Source organism: Trachypithecus francoisi, unplaced genomic scaffold (assembly GCF_009764315.1).
Source record: "Trachypithecus francoisi isolate TF-2019V2 unplaced genomic scaffold, Tfra_2.0 Lachesis_group7, whole genome shotgun sequence".
NCBI lineage: Eukaryota > Metazoa > Chordata > Mammalia > Primates > Cercopithecidae > Trachypithecus > Trachypithecus francoisi.
Genome location: NW_022681472.1, coordinates 56,632,851 through 56,654,941, shown reverse-complemented (window position 1 = coordinate 56,654,941; position 22,091 = coordinate 56,632,851). Strand labels below are relative to the sequence as shown.

At 42.3% G+C, this 22,091-nt stretch overlaps 1 protein-coding gene across 3 annotated transcripts; it reads left to right on the top strand.

The window, feature by feature from the left end:
* Window positions 1-1,825: 1,825 nt before the first annotated feature.
* On the top strand, window positions 1,826-21,375 carry PABPC1 (poly(A) binding protein cytoplasmic 1). 3 transcript variants are annotated; one of them, XM_033202917.1, is made up of 15 exons: window positions 1,826-3,433; window positions 6,534-6,727; window positions 6,926-7,041; window positions 9,169-9,308; window positions 12,022-12,116; window positions 12,415-12,552; window positions 12,745-12,840; window positions 15,790-16,062; window positions 16,302-16,392; window positions 17,491-17,601; window positions 17,683-17,837; window positions 18,808-18,892; window positions 19,416-19,546; window positions 20,073-20,166; window positions 21,093-21,356. In XM_033202917.1, exons 1-14 carry the CDS (start codon window positions 3,241-3,243, stop codon window positions 20,163-20,165), a joined length of 1,911 nt encoding a protein of 636 aa, XP_033058808.1. In that variant the 5' UTR covers window positions 1,826-3,240; the 3' UTR covers window position 20,166; window positions 21,093-21,356. The 3 variants fall into 3 exon arrangements, 2 of the variants coding, with proteins under 2 accessions (XP_033058808.1, XP_033058809.1); XM_033202918.1 differs by lacking the exon at window positions 21,093-21,356 and having other exon boundaries at window positions 20,073-20,350; XR_004435319.1 differs by lacking the exons at window positions 17,491-17,601; window positions 17,683-17,837 and having other exon boundaries at window positions 21,093-21,375.
* The last annotated feature ends 716 nt before the right edge of the window (window positions 21,376-22,091 follow it).

The window sequence follows — 22,091 nt, the reverse complement described above, 5'->3', positions numbered from 1 at the left end:
AGAGGAGGAGGAGTCTGAGAGGCAGAACCAAGAGAGTGTAGTCCACATGCCAAGAGTGTGTGTGACAAAAGAGATGGAGGAAAACAGTGTCAAACTCTGCAGATGTCCAGTAAAATAGACCTGAAGAAAGTCCACTGGATTCATCAAATAGAAAGGGATCATTGGCAACTGTTGGGGCAATTTGAGTGGAGCTGGAAGTCATACAGTAGTGTTGAGGAACTAAGGAGAGATAAAGTAGAAATGAAAAGCTTGGCTATGAAAAAAAAGTGAATGAGAGAGGAATATGTCATTAAGAGAAGATTGGTTTGTTTTCTTTTTGATCCGAATTGACCAGTTTCTGATCTGAGCGAAAGGAGCTGGCTGGAAATAAAAAGAGGTGATTGATGGATCAAGGGAACAGGTTCTTGGTTTCAGTTCCAGATCCCACTCCTGTTTCCTCCTGGGCTCTGACTCTCTCTCCTATTCTATTAAATAGCAGTTGCCTTTCCTCAGGGATAGACTTTGCTTCTACTTTCCCTTGCACTTACTCAACTGTTCCTCCATAAAATATGACAATGACATCTACTAAACCCAAGAGCCACAGCTGCATGGATGTCCTAATGAGTGACTCCCTTCCCAAACTATGTATTCTCCTACAAAGCACTAATATCCTTTTCTAGTGATGAGAATGCTTCCACTTACCATCCAGGGCATCATTGCCTGTCAAGCTGCCCTGGAAGCCTAACTACTGTTTTTATTTTTATTTTTTGAGTCTCACTCTGTCACCAGGATGGAGTGCAGTGACACGATCCTGGCTCACTGCAACCTCCGCCTCCTGGGTTCAAGCGATTCTCCTGCCTCAGGGCCCTGAGTAGCTGGGACTATAGGTGCGCGCCACTATGCCCAGCTAATTTTTGTATTTTTAGTAGAGACAGGGTTTCACCATGTTGGCCAGGATGGTTTCGATCTCTTGACCTCGTGATCTGCCCCCCTCAGCCTCCCAAAGTGCTGTATTACAAGCATGAGCCACCGCGCCTGGCTACTTTTTGTATTTTTAGTAGAGATGGGGTTTCACCATGTTGGCCCGGCTGATCTTGAACTCCTGACCTCAAGTGATCCGCATGCCTCAGCCTCCCAAAAGTGCTGGAATTACAGGCGTGAGCCCCCATGCCCGGTCACATTTTATCCTCTTTCTAATAAGAGCAAAATAGTATGTATGTGGGATTCCATTGGTTTAAATTCTATTCAAATGAGAACAGATAAAAAGTACTTAATTCCACACCTAGCAATACAGTTGGCATCCATTAAAGTTTATTGAATTAAAGAATAAATTGGACAGTCATTTAACTTCTTTGAGACTGTTCCCTTAACAGTAAAATAAAATTATTACTACTTGCTCCACCTCCCACACAAGATTGCTCTCAGGAACAAATGATAGTATGTTTACGCAAGTGCTTTAAAAACTGTAAAAGCACTTTACTACTTTCGAGTGGAATTTGTATGTTGATTTAATGTCATTCCTACAGCCGCTTTTCATTACTATCAATTCATTAAATTTAGCATTCCTATTAAAACCCACCACTAATGTGCAGAATTGTTTTATTTATAATACGTTGTTTTAGACTATTCCTAATTTTGTCTGGTTGCAGGGCTGTGGTGCCATATAGTAGTGATTATGACAAACCCATACTTTCAGGAAAAACATTCATTTTTCTCCACTCCTGGTTTCTATCGCCAAGAAATGTCTGGCAGAAGCAGCACAAATCACTGACTCCAATCTAGCACCTTAAGGTAAGAAGTGATCAAAAACCCCCATACAGCTATTCCAAATTAAATCCACTTTGACCAACGACAATCTCCAGTGAAGACACGGAGGAGGGTCGGGCTGGAAAAGCAGAGGACGAGGAACCCGAGGGGTCCTCCCCTCTCTCTCCCTCCCCCCAACTCCCCGCCGGGAGCTCCGCGTGTTGGCGCCGGGGTCCGGCGCGCAGGACGGTTGCGGGTCCCGGAGCGGGCGGCCACGACCCCTGCAGCCAGTTGGGGTCAGCGAGCGCCGCGTCCGTTGGGGACTCCAGCTCCCAGCAGGCACCGCTTCTGCGGCCGACGCGCGTGGCGGCGGTGCCCGCTGGGACTCGTAGTGCGGTCCGGGTAGGAGAGAGCGGGGAGCCACCCCGGCTCCATCTACGCACCTTTCGGAAACCGGGCCCGGAGGGGACCACGCCCGCTCACCCGTGCCCGGCGTCCCTCGGAGCTGGGGCGAGAGGAGCCGGGCCGGCCGCGGCGGGAAGAGGCCCCAAGCGGCCGCGCACGTGGGCGGTGCTTAGGGCGTAGGAACCCGGAAGCCCCTTGCACCGCCCACCGCCGCGGTGACGGGTTAACGCTCCTCCTGGTGGAGGCGGGGGAGGGCGGGGCGGAAGGCGGGGCCGCCTCAGCCGACACCCCCGAGGACCGCCCGCGTGCCGCCCTCCCCTCCCCCACGGACGCGACGCAGCGCGAGCTCCGCTTCCCCGGCCGCGGCGCCTGCGCAGAAGCCCCGCCCCTTCGCCCCAGCCCCACCCCCACAACGCAGCCTCCGCCGCCGCCACCTCTCCCTTCCTCTCTGCTCTTTCCTGCTGTTTTCTCTTCCCTCCTCCCCCTGGCCTCCGCGTCTCCTCCTCTTTCGGCGCTGACGCTCGCGTAGGGCCCTGGCGTCAGACGCGCGGGGGCGGGGCGAGTGCGGCGGGGTGTATAAGTAGAGGGTGCAGGAGGCGGTGCTTCCCCTTCTCCCCGGCGGTTAGTGCTGAGAGTGCGGAGTGTGTGCTCCGGGCTCGGAACACACATTTATTATTAAAAAATCCAAAAAAAATCTAAAAAAATCTTTTAAAAAAACCCAAAAAAATTTACAAAAAATCCGCGTCTCCCCCGCCGGAGACTTTTATTTTTTTTTCTTCCTCTTTTATAAAATAACCCGGTGAAGCAGCCGAGACCGACCCGCCCGCCCGCGGCCCCGCAGCAGCTCCAAGAAGGAACCAAGAGACCGAGGCCTTCCCGCTGCCCGGACCCGACACCGCCACCCTCCCTCCCCGCCGGCAGCCGGCAGCCAGCGGCAGTGGATCGACCCCGTTCTGCGGCCGTTGAGTAGTTTTCAATTCCGGTTGATTTTTGTCCCTCTGCGCTTGCTCCCGCTCCCCTCCCCCCGGCTCCGGCCCCCAGCCCCGGCACTCGCTCTCCTCCTCTCACGGAAAGGTCGCGGCCTGTGGCCCTGCGGGCAGCCGTGCCGAGATGAACCCCAGCGCCCCAAGCTACCCCATGGCCTCGCTCTACGTGGGGGACCTCCACCCCGACGTGACCGAGGCGATGCTCTACGAGAAGTTCAGCCCGGCCGGGCCCATCCTCTCCATCCGGGTCTGCAGGGACATGATCACCCGCCGCTCCTTGGGCTACGCGTATGTGAACTTCCAGCAGCCGGCGGACGGTGAGCGCCGGGCTCCGCGGTCGGGCGGGCGGGCGGCCATGAGGCTCGGGCGGCGGCGGCGGGCGGGGTAGGCCGGCGGCCCCGGGGCGGGGGGCGGGAGGGCATGTCACCCCGCGACGGCCAGCGGGAAGGCGCCGGGGCCCCTGGAGTCACGTTCCCCGAACCGGCGGGGACTCGCGCTGCCGGCAGCCGCACGCCCGGCTACTTCCTCCTTTGCGACCATTTTCTCGGCCTCAGACGCTCTCAAACTTTAGGGTGATGACGCGCCGGGAGGGTGGGTAGATTCGGTTCCTCCGCCGCGCTCCCGCCGGTGACTCCGGGATTCTGGGACGTTGAGCGCTGAGCTCCTTTCGTGGGTAAGAGGTGGAGGCGCTCCCACCACCCGGAGATCCTGCCGGCGCCCCAGCCTGGGGAGGAAGTGCAGTTCGGTGCTCAAAAAATACCACGTGTTGAACCCTGTAACCTCGCAGGCCCGAGGCCTGCTCCTGCTCCTGGCCCAGTCGCCTGGGGGAGCCACCAGGCCTTAGAATAAAGTTCCTGTGGCGATGTGTGGTGTGGTGGTGGTCCTTAGGCTTGTGAGTCCACTCCCCAGAACTCATCAGTGACTGATGGATCTAGAAATGGAATTTACCGGAGACGTGTATTCGGGGGTTTCCCCTAGATCAAGCATTTCTCTAACATTAAAAGGGCAGAGTGGGAGGAGGGGTTGTGGGAGCCGACCACTTTGAAGGCCAGTTTTCTCAGGCAACTTAGACCATGTTTAAATTTTACCTTAGATTCACAATACTGGTAGTTTTCGAGTATATTATATGTTACCTTCTGAAATAGTTTCTGTCGTTTTGAGGGACTTTTCTTTATAAAGTAGTCAATTTTGGCTATAAAATGTTACTTCAGTGTAATTCCAACTGGACCAGTCTTACCTGTAGCATGCAAGAACTTAAAGTTTCTCTTTTATTTTTAAAAGTGGCCCATGATACTTATAAATCTTGGGAAATGACTGAGTACAAACCAACAGAGATGAAACTGAGCTTGAAATTTATGGGGGGGAAATGCAGCTAACTTTGTGCTTTTATTTGGAAGCTAAACAGTTAACAGAAATACAATTTTGTAAACAGATAATATCTATGGTCTTTTGAGTTGCTAGGATTTGTCTTTACATCAATTGGCTTTGAGAAGTCAGTTTCATTCCATTTTACAGCCCAATTTTGCCTTTTCCAAACCCTCTACAGGCTGGCCACTTGAATATGTGTCAAATAATCGAAATAAGAAGAATTCGTTTTTATTTTAGTAGAAAAGGCCTTAAGGGTGGAATTTAAGCTTCTGTTAACATTAATTCAGTAGAACTTAGGTTACTGATCAGCTCTTCACTGTGTAAAATTGATACTGATTTTGGAAGCGAATATTGAGTGACACAGAGCCAGAAGTTGTAAAACTGCACTGCAGGTTTCCTGCCCTTTTGCTCTGTAAGCAGTAACTCCAAATGTCACTTCGTAACAGTTCTTGTCAACTTTAGGCAGGATGTATCAATGCCTGTCAGATGGGGGTAGATAACTTTGGGGCAGGTTATCACAACCTAAGAGTTGGTAGAGAAAAGACGGGAATGAATTCTAGAGACCATAAAATGGTAACTTGAAAGTGTTAACTCTTTCTCAGCTTAATGTTTTTAAATCCAAAAAACAATTTTTACATTTCTTGGGATTCGAAGAGTTGAACTTCAGGTTGCCGTGGTTACAGTGTACAGTATATATTATCAGTCTGTACCAGTAAGACCAGTACCCTAACTACTGAAAATAATATGGCAGTTTTCCATTTGTCTAGTTCTATGTGTACAATTTGCCATCCAATTAATTCAGTGGATTTCTTGTTCTTATTTTTTTAAAACTTTATTGCTATATTGATAGGCAGAATAGCTTCTGAAAGTGACCAGTTTTCAATTTCATAGGAAGAGGTGACTCATTGAAAAATAGCTCAAGCAAAGTCAGCTAAAAAAAAAAAAAAACTAGGGAAGCTGAGTAGGTGTGGTCACTTGATAATGAGCTAACAGCTGATTATCACTATATTCTAGAAACTGGAACTTTCATTTATAAAAAAAGAGGTGGCCGGAAAATTCGTCCTGTCAATAACTTTAAATTTACATTGGCATGGAATTTGTGGAAGTTGTTTCAGGACTTTAAAAGGGACCGTTTTTCCTCTCTTGGGGGACCAGTCTTTTCATTTCAGGATGTGTTATTTCATTTAGAGCCTTTAATGAATGGTACAGGAATACATCCAATTCAACCCTTTATAGACCCTGAAATTAATTGTAGATTTTGAAATTTTTTAGCACTATTCAGAAATAACTAAATCAGTTGTTAAGAAAATCAGCGATCTAAAGTGAAATTGATTTTGTGTGTCAAGAAAGCGTTAATAGTGATTTCTGAATATTGCAGACCTGGTGTTTTTAAAATTCTGTGATTATGAAACCGAGTATGTCCAACTTCACATTAGCTTTTGAAAGCATGATTCAAACCTTGGTGTAGCCTTTCATTTTCTTAAATGGAAATTGTGCCATGAATCACTGAAATCCTCCCTCCTCCTAATAATTAAGAAACTTTCAATTTTTAGGAAATGGACTGGTTTTCGTATAATATTGTTAGTCATTAGCAATGAAATGATCAATTTTAGCAAGTAGTTGGGAAGAAGTTAAACTATTTAAATCTATAAACTACTTCCAGCTTGTAGATAAATCTATTGGGTAATGTCTTATACTATTAAACGGGTCATATGTGAAGGAATTCGGATTTTGTTAACTAGGGAAAAAAGTGCTTTTAGATTTAATGGCAAAGCAAGAGATTGCTTCAGGAATTCATTAATTATTAGCAATATGGCATCCTTTTATATGTGAGAAATTTCAGGGGCTTCTGGTATTTGTCTTTGCTTTATACAATTTAGGTCCTACGCTAGTGTGTGATACTCGAAAGGTCTAGCCATCTTGAAGCTTAAAGAGGGAAGTGTTCAACTGTGAGACCGTGTGTCCACCCACTCCACTCACCATAGTTTATGTAAAGTAGCCAGCAAAAATTTTGAAGTAATATTGACTCTGAAAATGTCTTTCCTGCAGCGGAGCGTGCTTTGGACACCATGAATTTTGATGTTATAAAGGGCAAACCAGTACGCATCATGTGGTCTCAGCGTGATCCATCACTTCGCAAAAGTGGAGTAGGCAACATATTCATTAAAAATCTGGACAAATCCATTGATAATAAAGCACTGTATGATACATTTTCTGCTTTTGGTAACATCCTTTCATGTAAGGTAAGCCAAAAATGTCCAGTAAACATGTTTATATTGTTGAGCTACTTTTAGTTTAGTGCTTGAAATAGGAACTGTGCTGTAATGGATATCTTTATTTCACAAATATCCAGGTTAGATGGCTAACAGATTGTCTCTCAACACTGAACAAATGTTAAATCAATAGCAAATAAAGAAAAATGGGTATATGTTTTTCCCTAGGTGGTTTGTGATGAAAATGGTTCCAAGGGCTATGGATTTGTACACTTTGAGACGCAGGAAGCAGCTGAACGAGCTATTGAAAAAATGAATGGAATGCTCCTAAATGATCGCAAAGTGTAAGTATAAATATCTAATCATATTTTGAATCTTATTTTTAATAATTCCAAATCATTTTAAGTTAATATTTGTCAGGGAGAAGTTAGATACACGTAAGATAAAAGAATAAAAATAAAGATGAATAACAAAATTTAATGCAGTTGTACTGGAGTGAAAATAAGCTAATCTTGATTTTTATAATTGAATTTTTTACACAATAAGTATAACATACAAATAACAGGTTTAATAAAATTAACATTCATGCCAAAAGGAAAACAGAAGATAGGTAAACAGAAATATGAAGCTTTTTCAAAATCAGTGCATTAGTGAAAAATCAGGAATTCAGACCTAATATTCATAATTCTTGAGGTGCTGGTTAAATTACCGCATTTTATAGGTGAAGAAACTCAATTTGCTTTTAAGTACTGTAAAATGAGAGACATACATTACTCACAAGTCTAGGCGCAGTGGCTCATGCCTGTAATCCCAGCACTTTGGGAGGCTGAGGCGGGGGCATCACCTGAGGTTGGGAGTTTGAGACCAACCTGATCAACATGGAGAAAACCCATCTCTACTAAAAATACAAAATTAGCCGGGCGTGGTGGCGCATGCCTGTAATCCTAGTTACTCAGGAGGCTGAGGCAGGAGAATCACTTAAACCCAGGAGGCAGAGGTTGCAGTGAACTGAGATTGCGCCATTGCACACCAGCCTGGGCAACAAGATTGAAACTTTGTTTTAAAAAAAAATTAGTACTCACAAATGCCTGTCACCAGTGCTTTAGGAGAAAAAAAAGCAAGCCCAACCCTGGCAGGACCGAGAAAGGAATGCTATATTGCTCTTTTGAGTAAAAGTGATATAACTCTTTTGGAAATTTGTAACTGTCCTAAGAAGAAATACACAAAGGGTCTTTCATAAAGTTTCAGCTTTACTGCAGTGTGCCTTTCTTCTCAGCCACTGGGAAGCTGAGGCAGGATGCTTGAGCCAAGACTGTAGTGTGCTGTGATTGTGCTTATGAACAGTTATTACACTCCAGCCAGGGCAAAATAGCAAGACCTTGTCTCTTAAAAAAGTTGCAGCATTATTTACAAAGCAGAAAGTGATGCCCACGATGAAATACGCTCCTTTTGAGAACATTTATGAAACTAATAGCATAGTGAAGACCAACCATATTTTATGGGGAGATAAGGCAATTATTTTTATTTTACTTCCAAAGCTAGGTTAGAGATAAGGAGATTTAGATGACTAGGGTTAGATTATGGAAGATGGTTTTTCCTTCTGCTTTGCTGTGTATTACAATATGCTATGACACACATGCTACCTTTTCTTCTTCAGTGATCCTTATTCTTTTTATTTTTATTTTTTTGAAACATGGTCTTGCTCTCTTGCCCAGGCTGAAGTGCAGTGGTGCAACCTCTGCTTCCCGGGTTCTAGCGATTCTCGTGCTTTAGCCTCCCAAGTAGCTGGGATTACAGGTGTACACCACCACACACAACTAATTTTTGTATTTTTAGTAGAGACAGTTTCACCATGTTGGCCAGGCTGAATTTGAACTCCTGGGCTCCAGTGTTCATGCCACCTTGGCCTCCCCAAGTGCTGGGATTACAGGTGTGAGCCACTGCCTAGCCCAGTGATCCTTGTTGTGAGTTACTACTGTTAACATTCAGGAAAAATTAAATTTTAGTGTCGTTTTGTTGAAAATGCTGCAGTTAATGTCAGGCTGTTGTATGTTAGAGTACAGGATTGGGAAGTTTAAAGTTTTATTCTAGGAGATGGCAGAGAAAGCGCAAGGGCCACTTTGAAATGACGATGAAAGCTTTTTAATTTGATAGAGTTCTTTTTATTGGCATGGTACACATGCACTTCCAATCATTTGTATTGATGGGAGTGATCCCTTTAACCCTGAGTTAGCTAGAGAAGAGAGAGGTGTGTATTAAAAGTTTCGTTTTTTGTGATTGTAGTTAGAGGTTTATTCATGTATTTCATGGTGTCACATCTTAAATTATGGCCATATTTCTCTTTTGTAGAGTGCTCTTTATTAGGGATTCTGAATATTCTCAGTAACAATAGCAAAACCAACCATCAGGCTTAATTTATGTGAACTTTATAAAATAGTATCTAATGTTATAGTCCTTGTATATCTTATTAGATTTGTTGGACGATTTAAGTCTCGTAAAGAACGAGAAGCTGAACTTGGAGCTAGGGCAAAAGAATTCACCAATGTTTACATCAAGAATTTTGGAGAAGACATGGATGATGAGCGCCTTAAGGATCTCTTTGGCAAGTTTGGTAATGTGTCTTAATTAAATTTTTACACACAAAGTTCTGAATTAGTGCTTAATATTAATTTTAGCTATTACTTTATACTAAAAAAGTCAATAAAATTAGACTTACGTGGTACTTTAAAATACTTGTGGTTATTTGAATTAAGCTGCTGGCCATCTATTAAACATAAATAGAATTCTATTCAGGTTAAAGGTTAATAGCATTAGATTAGCACAGTAAGATATGACTAAGTAATTAGGACAGATTTTAAAATATTTTACATTAAGAGGCTGGAGATACATATATGTGTGTGTGCACGTGTGTGTGATTAGAGATCCTGTGTCATCAGAAGCATGCATTTGACACAGCCAGCTTACAGTGGAACACAGCCTCATAGGACAATAAAGCTGGTCAGTTTAAGTAACATCATGTTGGAGCAGTTTAAAACAATGATTTTCAGCAATGAAGCCAGAAATCCAGATTTTCCAGTGATTCCTTGGTATTTAAAATACTTATTGGCTGGGCGCGGTGGGTCAAGCCTGTAATCCCAGCACTTTGGGAGGCCGAGACGGGCGGATCACAAGGTCAGGAGATCGAGACCATCCTGGCTAACCCGGTGAAACCCCGTCTCTACTAAAAAATACAAAAAACTAGCCGGGCGAGGTGGCGGGCGCCTGTAGTCCCAGCTACTCGGGAGGCTGAGGCAGGAGAATGGCGTAAACCCGGGAGGCGGAGCTTGCAGTGAGCTGAGATCCGGCCCCTGCACTCCAGCCTGGGCGACAGAGCGAGACTCCGTCTCAAAAAAAAAAAAAATAATAATAAATAAATAAATAAATAAAATACTTATTTCCTGCATTTAAAAATAACTTCATAAAACCTGAAATTAATGAAACACAAAGCAGCCTTAGTTTAGGTAGGGGTGTAACAGAAAATACACGTGCAGATGATTTGCTTGACCCTGCCCTTTGCACTTTTTGTTGAACTCAGAGGTGGCTTGCTTTTTTTAGTATGTCAAATAATAAAGAATTAGGAAATATAATAGTAAATCTAGTACTTTTTTTTTTTTTGACTCTTGCTCTGTCACCCAGGCTGGAGAGCACAGTCGCGTGATCTCGGCTCACTGCAACCTCCACCTCCCAGGTTCAAGCAATTCTATCTCCTCGAGAAGCTGGGATTACAGGTGTGCACCACCATGCCCAGCTAATTTTTGTACTTTAGTAGAGTCGGGGTTTCACCGTGATGGCGAGGCTGGTCGCCAACTCCTGACCTCAAGTGATCCCAGCCACCTCGGCCTCCCAAAGTGCTGGGATTACAGATGTGAGCCACTGTGCCTGGCCAGGAAACCTAATACCTTATTGCCATGCTAGCATGTCACATTGAGCCCTCCACTAGAGCAAAAAACGTACCATTTTGCACAAAGATAGATAATATAAAATGTAGAAAGTGACATCATGTTTCACAGCTCAACCCCCAAATTGTCTTTAGCTACTGTCTTTTATATATTTCAATTGTTGTGTTTCTTAATATATTTTAATTAGAAGCTATTTGTAAAAGTTGATGTTGTTAACTACCTATCCCATGAGTAGTGCTGCATAAGTTGACCACAAATATGTGAATATGTCATATTTTCTTTGGCCTCAGGAGAGAGGCACATTCAGAAGAAAATCTGCCTTTGCCCATACATCTTCTGAATTTCTGTAATCAAATGTGATTTTTAACCTTTTCTGCCCCACTTGCTTGAGAGACCACCTTCCTCAGTTACCTGTCTCTCCCACTTCAGAGGGAGTTAGGGGAAAACATGTCTTCAGAAATAAATGCTTTCTCCTCCAGGTAATTCACCTGTGTCTTTAAAAAATTTTTTTTCCTGTCTTTCAAATTCCTAAATCACCTATGTCTTACCAAAGAGTCCAACCATGTATTCCTTCCACTCCCTGTTGAAAGTCAGGTAGGCCAAGGCTTAATAAATACTTGTGTCTTAATTGATACAAAGAAAATCAAATTGGTCTGGCACAGTGGCTCATGCCTGTAACCCTAGCATTTGGGGAGGTCAAGGAAGGAAGATCACTTGAAGCCACAAGTTTGAGACTAGCCTGGGCAACATGGCAAGACCCTATCTCTACAAAAAGTAAGTTAGCCAGGCATGGTGGTATGTGGTCCAGTAGTTCCAGCTACTCGGTAAGTAGAGGCAGGAGGATCACTTGAGCCCAGGAGTTGAGGTTAAAGTGAGCTTATTCATTGTGCCACTGCACTCCAGCCTGGGCAGTGGAACCACCAAGTTAGCCAGGCATGGTGGTATGTGGTCCAGTAGTTCCAGCTACTCGGTAAGTAGAGGCAGGAGGATCACTTGAGCCCAGGAGTTGAGGTTAAAGTGAGCTTATTCATTGTGCCACTGCACTCCAGCCTGGGCAATGGAATGAGATACTATATCTGTAGAAAAGGGAAGGCATCAAATTATTGGGTAAAAAACGCAACTGTTTTGTGCTAGAGCTGAGAATAAAACTTTTTACAGCCATTTAAAGTAAACCTTAAATGGAAGGAGGAATCCTTCAGGGGAGGGAAGGTATTTACCTTCTTAATAATAAAGGGTCTTTCAAGGCTGGGAGAGAGGAGTCAATTTATGGAGTTTTGAAATTTTATCTCATTTTTTTCATGGCTTTGTCTTTGTATATTGAAATTTGAAATGTATAATGTGAACATTGTATGGAATATCTTTGATTTATTTAAAAAATTTTTTTAGGGCCTGCCCTAAGTGTGAAAGTAATGACTGATGAAAGTGGAAAATCCAAAGGATTTGGATTTGTAAGCTTTGAAAGGCATGAAGATGCACAGAAAGTAAGTGGTCTGTATTCAGCAGGAAGAAGGGGGTACAAAGTTGAGTTGCTCTTGTGTTGAAGTTTATGTGCATAGTAATAGCTATTTTACATGTTCTTATGTTTTCAGTTATTTGCATTTTATGCAGTAGCTTTGAAAGTATAACTTGGTAACCTATATTGTCCCAAAACCTTGAGATTTTGGGATGGGTTTGTCTTTAGCTTTTGTGACTTAACAAATTCGTCTTAACCGTTAAGGAAATGAACTGTAAGTTGAAAGTTTTGTGATTTTTTTTTTTTTTTTTTTTTTTTATTGGAAGGCTGTGGATGAGATGAATGGAAAGGAGCTCAATGGAAAACAAATCTACGTTGGTCGAGCTCAGAAAAAGGTGGAACGGCAGACGGAACTTAAGCGCAAATTTGAACAGATGAAGCAAGATAGGATCACCAGATACCAGGTTCAGTTTTAATTGAACAAGCAAAATAAGACAGGGATGAGGAAACCTATTTTACGTTGATTTCAGTTACTCCCAGGTAACTGGAGGGTTTGAGAGGGGAATAGGAGAAGAAACATGGGATAAAATAATAGGAGATGTAATTAGGTACCACCATGGTTTTCTTTTTCTATAGTTTTCTTTTCTTCTTTTTAGGGTGTTAATCTTTATGTGAAAAATCTTGATGATGGTATTGATGATGAACGTCTCCGGAAAGAGTTTTCTCCATTTGGTACAATCACTAGTGCAAAGGTAAGAAAACATATGGTGCAGATTTTTGAAGTTTGATAAAAATTCATACCTGTAGATATATGTATATAAATTTTGCATTAATTATAGCCACTAGAGAGGTGTTTGCTTCGTTACTTCTAAAACTTACATTCACATTTGAAGTAGTTGTCATAGCGTAAGGGTTAACTTATAAATGGCAAGCGCTGAACTCTTTGCTAAGGAAGACTGATAACCTCACATAATATGCAGTATTCCAACAATTAGTCATTTTACTAAAGCAATTTATTAGGGACTTATAATTGTTAGTATAGTTCTGATCTGTTTGTTCATGTCTACAATTCATTCTGGGTAGTCAAGCCCCAATTACTTCCCCTGCGCCCTAGCAGTAAGAATAGAGATCATATTTTCTTTTACTTGAAATGAGAGATTAAGAAACACAACAGTAGTATTGTAGTACAGATTCTGAAATCTTGATTTAAGAAGTTTTCTTCCAGATGTTTTTGTCTTGTGTCTGTGGGCCAAGAGTCCCTCTATATGCAAAGTTTTGTGCATATGTAATTTTGCTTGGGTTGGGGAAGAGTGCATAGAAAAAATTACAACTCAACTGGAATGACGCTGTGGCTGATCTTTCTAGTCAGCTTTTCCTGGCAAGCCCGAGGAAGCTTCTGTGAGAGTGAGGAAATGTTAGGGGAAAAGTGTGTGAATACAAGTAAGATGGAAGTGCTATGGTTGTCTTGTGTTTCAGATTATGCTTTTTATGTAAGAGTACTTGGAGTATGATAGCATTTATTCCTGAATGTTTTTGTCTTCAGTGTGTTCCCTGGATGTTGTTTAAATTGAGTGTTGTGCATCAGCATATTTTGAATATATGAAGCATGCATGTTTTTCTGTTTCTTGAGACAGGATTTTACTATGTTGCCCAGATTGGAGTGCAGGGACATGGCACAGTCACAGCTCACTGCAGCCTCAGCCTTTCCTGGGCTTATGCCAAGCTTGTCCAGCCCGCTGCTTGCAGGCCACATGCAGCCCAAGAGTGCTTTTTTTTTTTTTTTTTTTGAGACGGAGTCTTACTGTGTCGCCCAGGCTGGAGTGCAGTGGCCGGATCTCAGCTCACTGCAAGCTCTGCCTCCTGGGTAGCTGGGACTACAGGTGCCCGCCACCTCGCCCGGCTAGTTTTTTGTATTTTTAGTAGAGACGGCGTTTCACCGTGTTAGCCAGGATGGTCTCCATCTCCTGACCTCATGATCTGCCCGTCTCGGCCTCCCAAAGTGCTGGGATTACAGGCTTGAGCCACTGCGCCTGGCCCCAAGAGTGCTTTTAATGTGGCACAACACAAACGCTTAAATTTAGGAGGGTTTATTTTTTATTTTTATTTTTTTGCCTTTTTTAAAGATGAGTCTCACTCTCGCCTGAGCTGGAGTGCAGTGGTGCAATCTTGGCTCACTGCAGCCTCCGCCTCCCGGGTTCAAGTGGTTCTCCTACCTCTGCCTCCCGAGAAGCTGGGATTACAGGCGTGCGTACGCCCAGCTAATTTTTGGCATTTTGAGTAGAGATGAGATTTCACCGTGTTGGGCAAGCTGGTCTTCAACTCCTGACCTCAGGTGATCTCCTAAAGTGTTGAGATTACAGGCGGGAGCCACCGTGCCTGGCTGGTTGTCTTTTTACTGATTGAGGGTACCTTTGTTTTATTATTTTTTTTGAGACGGAGTTTTGCTCTTTCACCCAGGCTGGAGTGAAGTGGCATGATCTCAGCTTACTGCAACCTCCACCCCCTGGGTTCAAGCAGTTTTCCTGCCTCAGCTTCCCGAGTAGCTGGGATTATATGCACCTGCCACCACGCCTGGCTTATTTTTGTATTTTTAGTAAAGACGGGGTTTCTCCATGTTGGCCAGGCTGGTCTTGAACTCCTGACGTCAGGTGATCCGCCCGCCTCGGCCTCCCAAAGTGCTACCATTACAGGCATGAGCCACCGCGCCCGGCCGAACATTTGTTTTATATTGGAAATATTTTCTTCGGATTTTCCACTTTATGGACTTTGTGTGTGTGTGTGTGTGTGTGTGTGTGTGTGTGTGTGTGTGTGAGATCTTAGAAAGGCTTTCTATTTCTACATTTTACATTCAGACTCAGAATCTACCTGGCGTTTAAGATTTTTCAATGTAATGTGAGTGAGAGTTCTACATTTTTTCATTTGTCCCAGTGTATCATGTATTGAGTAGCCCAAAGTCCTTTTTCCCCAGTACTTTAAAATGTTAACTTTTAACACAGTGAATTCCCATAATTGCTTGGGTATATTTCTGAACTCTTATTTTATTACCATTTGTTCCTGTGCCACTCGCATACTGTTTAGTTTTATAGCACGCTTAATATATATATATTGCTGGCCTAGTGAGTGGTTCTTTGCAAGTCTTCATTTGTCATTTAAAAGGTCTTTGCAATCAATTTTAGAAGAACCTTCCTCTTGAGTGTTCTTTGTACTGTGATATTTATGGATCTTCTGCTCTTGAATGTGAAAACTTTAAGGTGTGGGTATTGTAAGATTCAACTACTTTTTTTCTCAAAGGCATAGTAAAGCATCTTGTCAGCTTGAATTGTTAGAGTAGTCACAATTTAATTGGGAAATGCTTCCAGTAGTGCCCAAAAGTCCATTTAGTAGACCTGGGATGTATTTATTTAGATAATTTTAATATTGAAAATACAATCAAATTCAGTATCTAAAATCTTTAAAAGTTTCTGTGCGGCCTTCACTTCTGTCAGTTCTCTGGCTTGGCTAGAAGTGCATATGTGTAGTTTACCCTTAATAACTTGGGTATTAAGGAAAAATTGTGAACTCAGTGGGTGAATACAAGAAGATTAAGCATTAACAGGGTTTAGTTATTTGATTCAGTGATTTATCATTGTCTAAATTGTAATGCTCTTTTTATGTGCCTCATTCTACCATTGCGTTAACTTTTTTTTTCTTCCTTTTAATAGGTTATGATGGAGGGTGGTCGCAGCAAAGGGTTTGGTTTTGTATGTTTCTCCTCCCCAGAAGAAGCCACTAAAGCAGTTACAGAAATGAACGGTAGAATTGTGGCCACAAAGCCATTGTATGTAGCTTTAGCTCAGCGCAAAGAAGAGCGCCAGGCTCACCTCACTAACCAGTATATGCAGAGAATGGCAAGTGTACGAGCTGTGCCCAACCCTGTAATCAACCCTTACCAGCCAGCACCTCCTTCAGGTTACTTCATGGCAGCTATCCCACAGGTAGGTTTTAGGAGGCAACCAGAACCATGAAGGTTTTCATATTTGGTCATTTCTAGTGTTTTTTTGTGCCCCTCGCCCCCCAAATGTGAAACATTAAGAAAGGTGAATTATGATTGAGTTGGGAAAAATGCTTGAGTGTGAAGGCCTGGCAAATGTTTTGAAAAAGTACGTATAATTTATTGCATTATTTGCTTTTTTCTTCAACTGATAAACTCATGTGCTTTTTTTTTCCCCTGCAGACTCAGAACCGTGCTGCATACTATCCTCCTAGCCAAATTGCTCAACTAAGACCAAGTCCTCGCTGGACTGCTCAGGGTGCCAGACCTCATCGTGAGTATTTTTTCTTTTAATTAAGGTTGGGGATTGAGTTTAAAAATACACATTGGGTAAAACAGCTCTTCTATGTCAATGTTAGGTTAACTATTGCATTTCACATAATTTGTGGTTATGGATGTTCATTTTATAGCATTTAAAAACAGTACTAAGATAGTAATGTCTACAGTGATTTGATTTCCTTTTATAAAAGTTTTGGGAATAGGTACAGCTCTTCTTATTTATTTATTTTTGAGACAGAGTCTCGCTGTGTTGCCCCAGGCTGGAGTGCAGTGGCTCAGTTTCGACTCACTGCAACCTCCACCTCCCAGGTTCAAGCGATTCTCCCTGCCTCAGCCTCTGGAGTAGTTGGGATTACAGGTGCCTGCCACCATGGCCAGCTAACTTAATGCATTATTGATAGATTTCACCGTGTTGGCCAGGCTCGTCTCGAGCTCCTGATCTCAGGTCATCCGCCCACCTCAGCCTCCTAAAGTGTTCAGAGTACAGGCATGAGCTGTGGTACCCAGCCAGTTTAATATTTTGTTAGGCCACAGTTTTAAAGGTCTCGTTCCATTTAATCATGTATGAGAATCAGAGTCGTGGCATTTTAAGTCTTGTCCTGTGGAACAGTACGTTATATTCCAAGAGCACTTAAGAGTTTATTTTTTTAGACAGGGTCTCACTCTGTCTTCCAGGCTGGAGTGCAGTGGCATGATCTTGGTTTACTGCAGCTTTCATCTCCCGAGTTCAAGTGATCCTCCTGCGTCAGCCTCCCAAGTAGCTGGGACTACAGGCACACACCACCACACCCAGCTAATTTTTTAAATTTTTTGTAGAGACAGGATTTTGCCCTGTTGGCCAGGCTGGGAGCACTTAGAATTTTATCATGATTTTACTTCAGGTATATTTATAAGTACTCGTCCTTGTATGAATTGATGTTTTTACTTAGTGATGCTCTTGAGTCTGGGAAAATGGCAGGTGTAAGACTCAGCTTTAAAAAGCTTTGTCACTTTTTAGGCTTTTATGCAAACCTCAGATCGAAGAAAACAGCATGAACACTTTTCAGTCAGTAAATTTTCCCAGTTAATGTATATTCAAATCTTTAAAATGCAGCATTCCAAAATATGCCCGGTGCTATCCGCCCAGCTGCTCCTAGACCACCATTTAGTACTATGAGACCAGCTTCTTCACAGGTTCCACGAGTCATGTCAACACAGCGTGTTGGTGAGTCTTAATCCTTCCTTTAAAAATTGATCACCAATTTGAAAGAGCAAGATAAAAATACAAAACGTTCTTATTTTTTAGCTAACACATCAACACAGACAATGGGTCCACGTCCTGCAGCTGCAGCTGCTGCAGCTACTCCTGCTGTCCGCACCGTTCCACAGTATAAATATGCTGCAGGAGTTCGCAATCCTCAGCAACATCTTAATGCACAGCCACAAGTTACAATGCAACAGGTATGGATTTAATGATTTCTTAATGAAAATCACATTTCTTGGGTGAAATCAAAGGTGTGAAGACAGCTGGGTACAGTGGCTCACACCTGTAACCCCAGCACTTTGGGAGGCTGAGGCAGGCACATTGCTTGAGACCAGGAGTTTGGGACCAGCCTGGGCAACATAGCAGGACCCTGTCTCCACAAAGAAAACTAGCTGGGTGTGGTGGCACATGCTTGTAGTCCCAGCTACTAGGAAGGCTGAGGCAGGAGGATTGCTTGAGCCCAGGAGTTTGAGGCTGCAGCAAACTGTAATCCCTGCTGGGTGACAGCAAGACTCTGTCTCAAAAGAAAAAATGTGAAGACAGCTGCATGATAGATTTTTGAGAGCTTAGCCTATCTGGAACATCCTGCTAATATGATAGTACGTAAAATGTCTTATGCTTTAGGAATTGGACAAGCAGCCAGAAATTCACATCCTAAATCACCATGCCTGGTCTAAAACAACTATTATAAGTAGCTATGGGCCGGGCGTGGTGGCTGTATGTAATCCCAGCACTTTAGGAGGCTGAGACGGGTGGATCACTTGAGGTCAGGAGTTTGAGACCAGCCTGGCCAACAGGGTGAAACCCCAGCTCTAAAAATACAAAGATTAACCAGGCGTGGTGTGGCACATGCCTGTAATCCCAGCTACTGGGGAATCTGAGGCAGGAAAGTTGCTTGAATCCGGGAGACAGGTTGCAGTGAGCCAAGATTGCGCCATTGCACTCCAGCCTGGGCGAAAAAGCGAGACTCCATCTCAAAAATATATATATATATATATCTATGGTATATGATACATAATAACTACTTTGGCCTCTAATTCACTCACTCAACTTCTCCACCTCATGTTTCGATAGAAGTCTACCACTTCAGCAGATGTCCATTGATGACTATTTGTATTTGCCTTTTTTTCTGTGCTTTAAACTTAAGAGTTCTCATTTTCTGTCTAGCCTGCTGTTCATGTACAAGGTCAGGAACCTTTGACTGCTTCCATGTTGGCATCTGCCCCTCCTCAAGAGCAAAAGCAAATGTTGGGTGAGTACTTCCGTCTCACCTTGCCAGTTTAAAGAGACTAGAAAATATAGGAATCACTTAGGCACCATTTGTACCTAAAATTGACAACTAGGGCAGTGGAAGTGATCTGAATTGGCATGAATGATTATGCTACACAGTTGATCTGCCTAATTAAAACCACTGGAAAGCCAATAAGAAAATGTATTGTTAGTAATAAATAGGGTAGTAGGGCATTAGTGACCGTGGGCCCTCACTACATTTTTGAGATAAGGAATTTGGAAGCAAATGAGAAGAAAATTTGTGACTTTGCCTGAACACCGATTTGACAACCTAATGATAACATTGCTTAATTGGCAAGCCGATAATGTCAAGAGTTAATTGCCTTGTGGCTGATTTTCTTACTCTGTTCTTCCCATGAAGACATAATGAAATTGTGGATTATGGTTTATTATATACGTAAGACAGAAGTATGGTTCTGAACCCCAGTTTAATGTGGTAATATTTATTTTTATTGAAGGGAGTTTTTGAATGTTTCTGTTCCTAGGTGAACGGCTGTTTCCTCTTATTCAAGCCATGCACCCTACTCTTGCCGGTAAAATCACTGGCATGTTGTTGGAGATTGATAATTCAGAACTTCTTCATATGCTCGAGTCTCCTGAGTCACTCCGTTCTAAGGTGATTTAAATTTATTTACCATGTTGCCTCTTACACAGTTATTACATGGCTTTTTATGGGGACTTAATTGTATAGAGCACTTACATCGTGTTATATATAAGCCATGTACAATTGTAAAGTCTGCATAATAACCTGTGGCGCTATTATCCCCATTTTATAGATAGGGAAACTGAAACAGGCTGAATAATTTGCCAAATGCTTACACAGCTCTTAAGTGGCAGAACCTGGCTTCAAATCCCATCAGCTCCAGCAGCCATACTCTCAACTGCTGCTGCTTTCTCTAGTGGAGACAAATATTTTTCGAGCTTGGGGAGGACAAGGAAAGAGAAGTGCAAGGGGGTGATTCATAATTCTAGAATAATGGTGTAATGGAACTCAAAATTGAATGTATATAGTTTAACGTAACAATTTATACTTTCATCTGAGGGAAGAAACTTATCTTTGTTGGGAATTGGTATGTTACCAATATGAAACTCTTTATTTCCATTCCTTTCCTGAACCAGTTTATCTGTTGCACCTTTCTTAGGTTGATGAAGCTGTAGCTGTACTACAAGCCCACCAAGCTAAAGAGGCTGCCCAGAAAGCAGTTAACAGTGCCACCGGTGTTCCAACTGTTTAAAGTGAGCTTTTCCCTCTGGTTTATTGTTTTAAGCTTGTTTTCTTCATCTTTTATAAAGTTTGTTGAGCATATTTTTGAAATGTACATAGCAAAAGATCATTTTATAAGTCATTTAAATGTATTGCTAATTTTTCAAGGAAAAGTAGAACTAACTATAGAGGAATTAAAGGAATTTTACCCGTTAACTGTTGGATTCTTAAAATCCAAGCGCTTTCAGGTTTGTTTTTTTTTTTGAGATGGAGTTTCGCTCTGTCACCCAGGCTGGAGTGCAGTGGCGCGATCTTGGCTCACTGCAACCTCTGCCTCCTAGGTTCAAGCAATTCTCCTGCCTCAGCCTCCCAAGCAGCTGAGATTATAGGGCCATGCCACCATGCCCAGCTAAGTTTTGTATTTTTACTAGACTCGGGGTTTTGCCGTGTTGGCCAGGTTGGTCTGAAACGTCTGACCTCAAGTGATCTGCCCGTCTCGGCCTCCCAAAGTCTTGAGATTACAAGGCGTGAGCCACTGCGCCCTGCCAGATTTTGTATAGTAATATACATTAAATGGCCTGTCACAGGTTGGCTTTCATAGTTAATACCTTTCCTTTTTGGGTGGTGCCCTTGGATCTCTACTGCTATCTTTCATTACTCCCAAGAAATTGAGTAGTGCAGCCAGGATCAGGACCAGGGATTGGCAAATCTTTTTTGTAAAGGGCCAGGTAGGAAATATTTTGGGCTTTGAGGACCATATTATCTCTGAAATGATCTTGTTACAATGTTACCATGGCATGACAACCATATACAGTATATATACAAATGAACAGGTATGGCTGGGTTCCAATAAAACTATAGATAAAAACAGGCAGCTACATTGGATTTGGCTAAGGGCTTTAATTTGCTACTGACAAGTGATAGTCCTGGTCTTAATTTATTTTTTTAACATTTACAGATTGATCAGGGACCACGAAAAGAAACTTGTGCTTCACCGAAGAAAAATATCTAAACATCGAAAAACTTAAATATTATGGAAAAAAAACATTGCAAAATATAAAATAAATAAAAAAAGGAAAGGAAACTTTGAACCTTATGTACCGAGCAAATGCCAGGTCTAGCAAGCATAATGCTAGTCCTAGATTACTTACTGATTTAAAAACAAAAAAAAAAAAAACACAAAAAAATAGTAAAATATAAAAACAAATTAATGTTTTATAGACCCTGGGAAAAAGAATTTTCAGCAAAGTACAAAAATTTAAAGCATTCCTTTCTTTAATTTTGTAATTCTTTACTGTGGAATAGCTCAAAATGTCAGTTCTGTTTTAAGTAACAGAATTGATAACTGAGCAAGGAAACGTAATTTGGATTATAAAATTCTTGCTTTAATAAAAATTCCTTAAACAGTGCACGGTTTTGCTTTTTTTCAAAGTATTTATAATTGCCTTGCATAAATAGGTAATATCTTAATGGTGCTGAGCTGACGTAAGAATCTTCCATGAAAGATGTACTGTTAAGTTCAAGGGGTCTGTTGGTTTTATGTAAAAGGCACAAGACAGTTCCTGTAGTGCATTTTATGAGTTAAGGTTTCCATATGGATTATTGAAACAATGTGTATTTGTTACATGATCTTAATATTTCATGTACGAGACTGACACCCATCAACTTTTGAAGATAAACCAGTTTATGGGGTTTTTTTTGCAGGTAGAGGTGGGGTCTTCCTATTTTGTCCAGGCTGGTCTTGAATTCCTGGGCTCAAGGTGTCCTCCTGCATGAGCCACCATGCCTGGCCTGCCAGTTTGTGATTATATTGAGGTTTCTAGGCTATGAGATTATTAGCTTAAACTCTTGCATCATATAAAACAATGACAGCTACTCTTGAAGAGGATGTAGATAAGCTTTGGTATGATTTTAATATTAAAGTGTTAAAAGTTATGATTAGTTTTAAACCTTATTT

Bases quoted from the DNA above. Each gene is read 5' to 3' on its own strand.
- PABPC1 (XM_033202917.1), top strand. From the start codon at position 3,241: ATGAACCCCAGCGCCCCAAGCTACCCCATGGCCTCGCTCTACGTGGGG. The intron at 7,042-9,168 runs GTAAGTATAAAT...ATATCTTATTAG, and splicing joins CTCCTAAATGATCGCAAAGT to ATTTGTTGGACGATTTAAGT. The intron at 16,393-17,490 runs GTGAGTATTTTT...TTTAAAATGCAG, and splicing joins TCAGGGTGCCAGACCTCATC to CATTCCAAAATATGCCCGGT.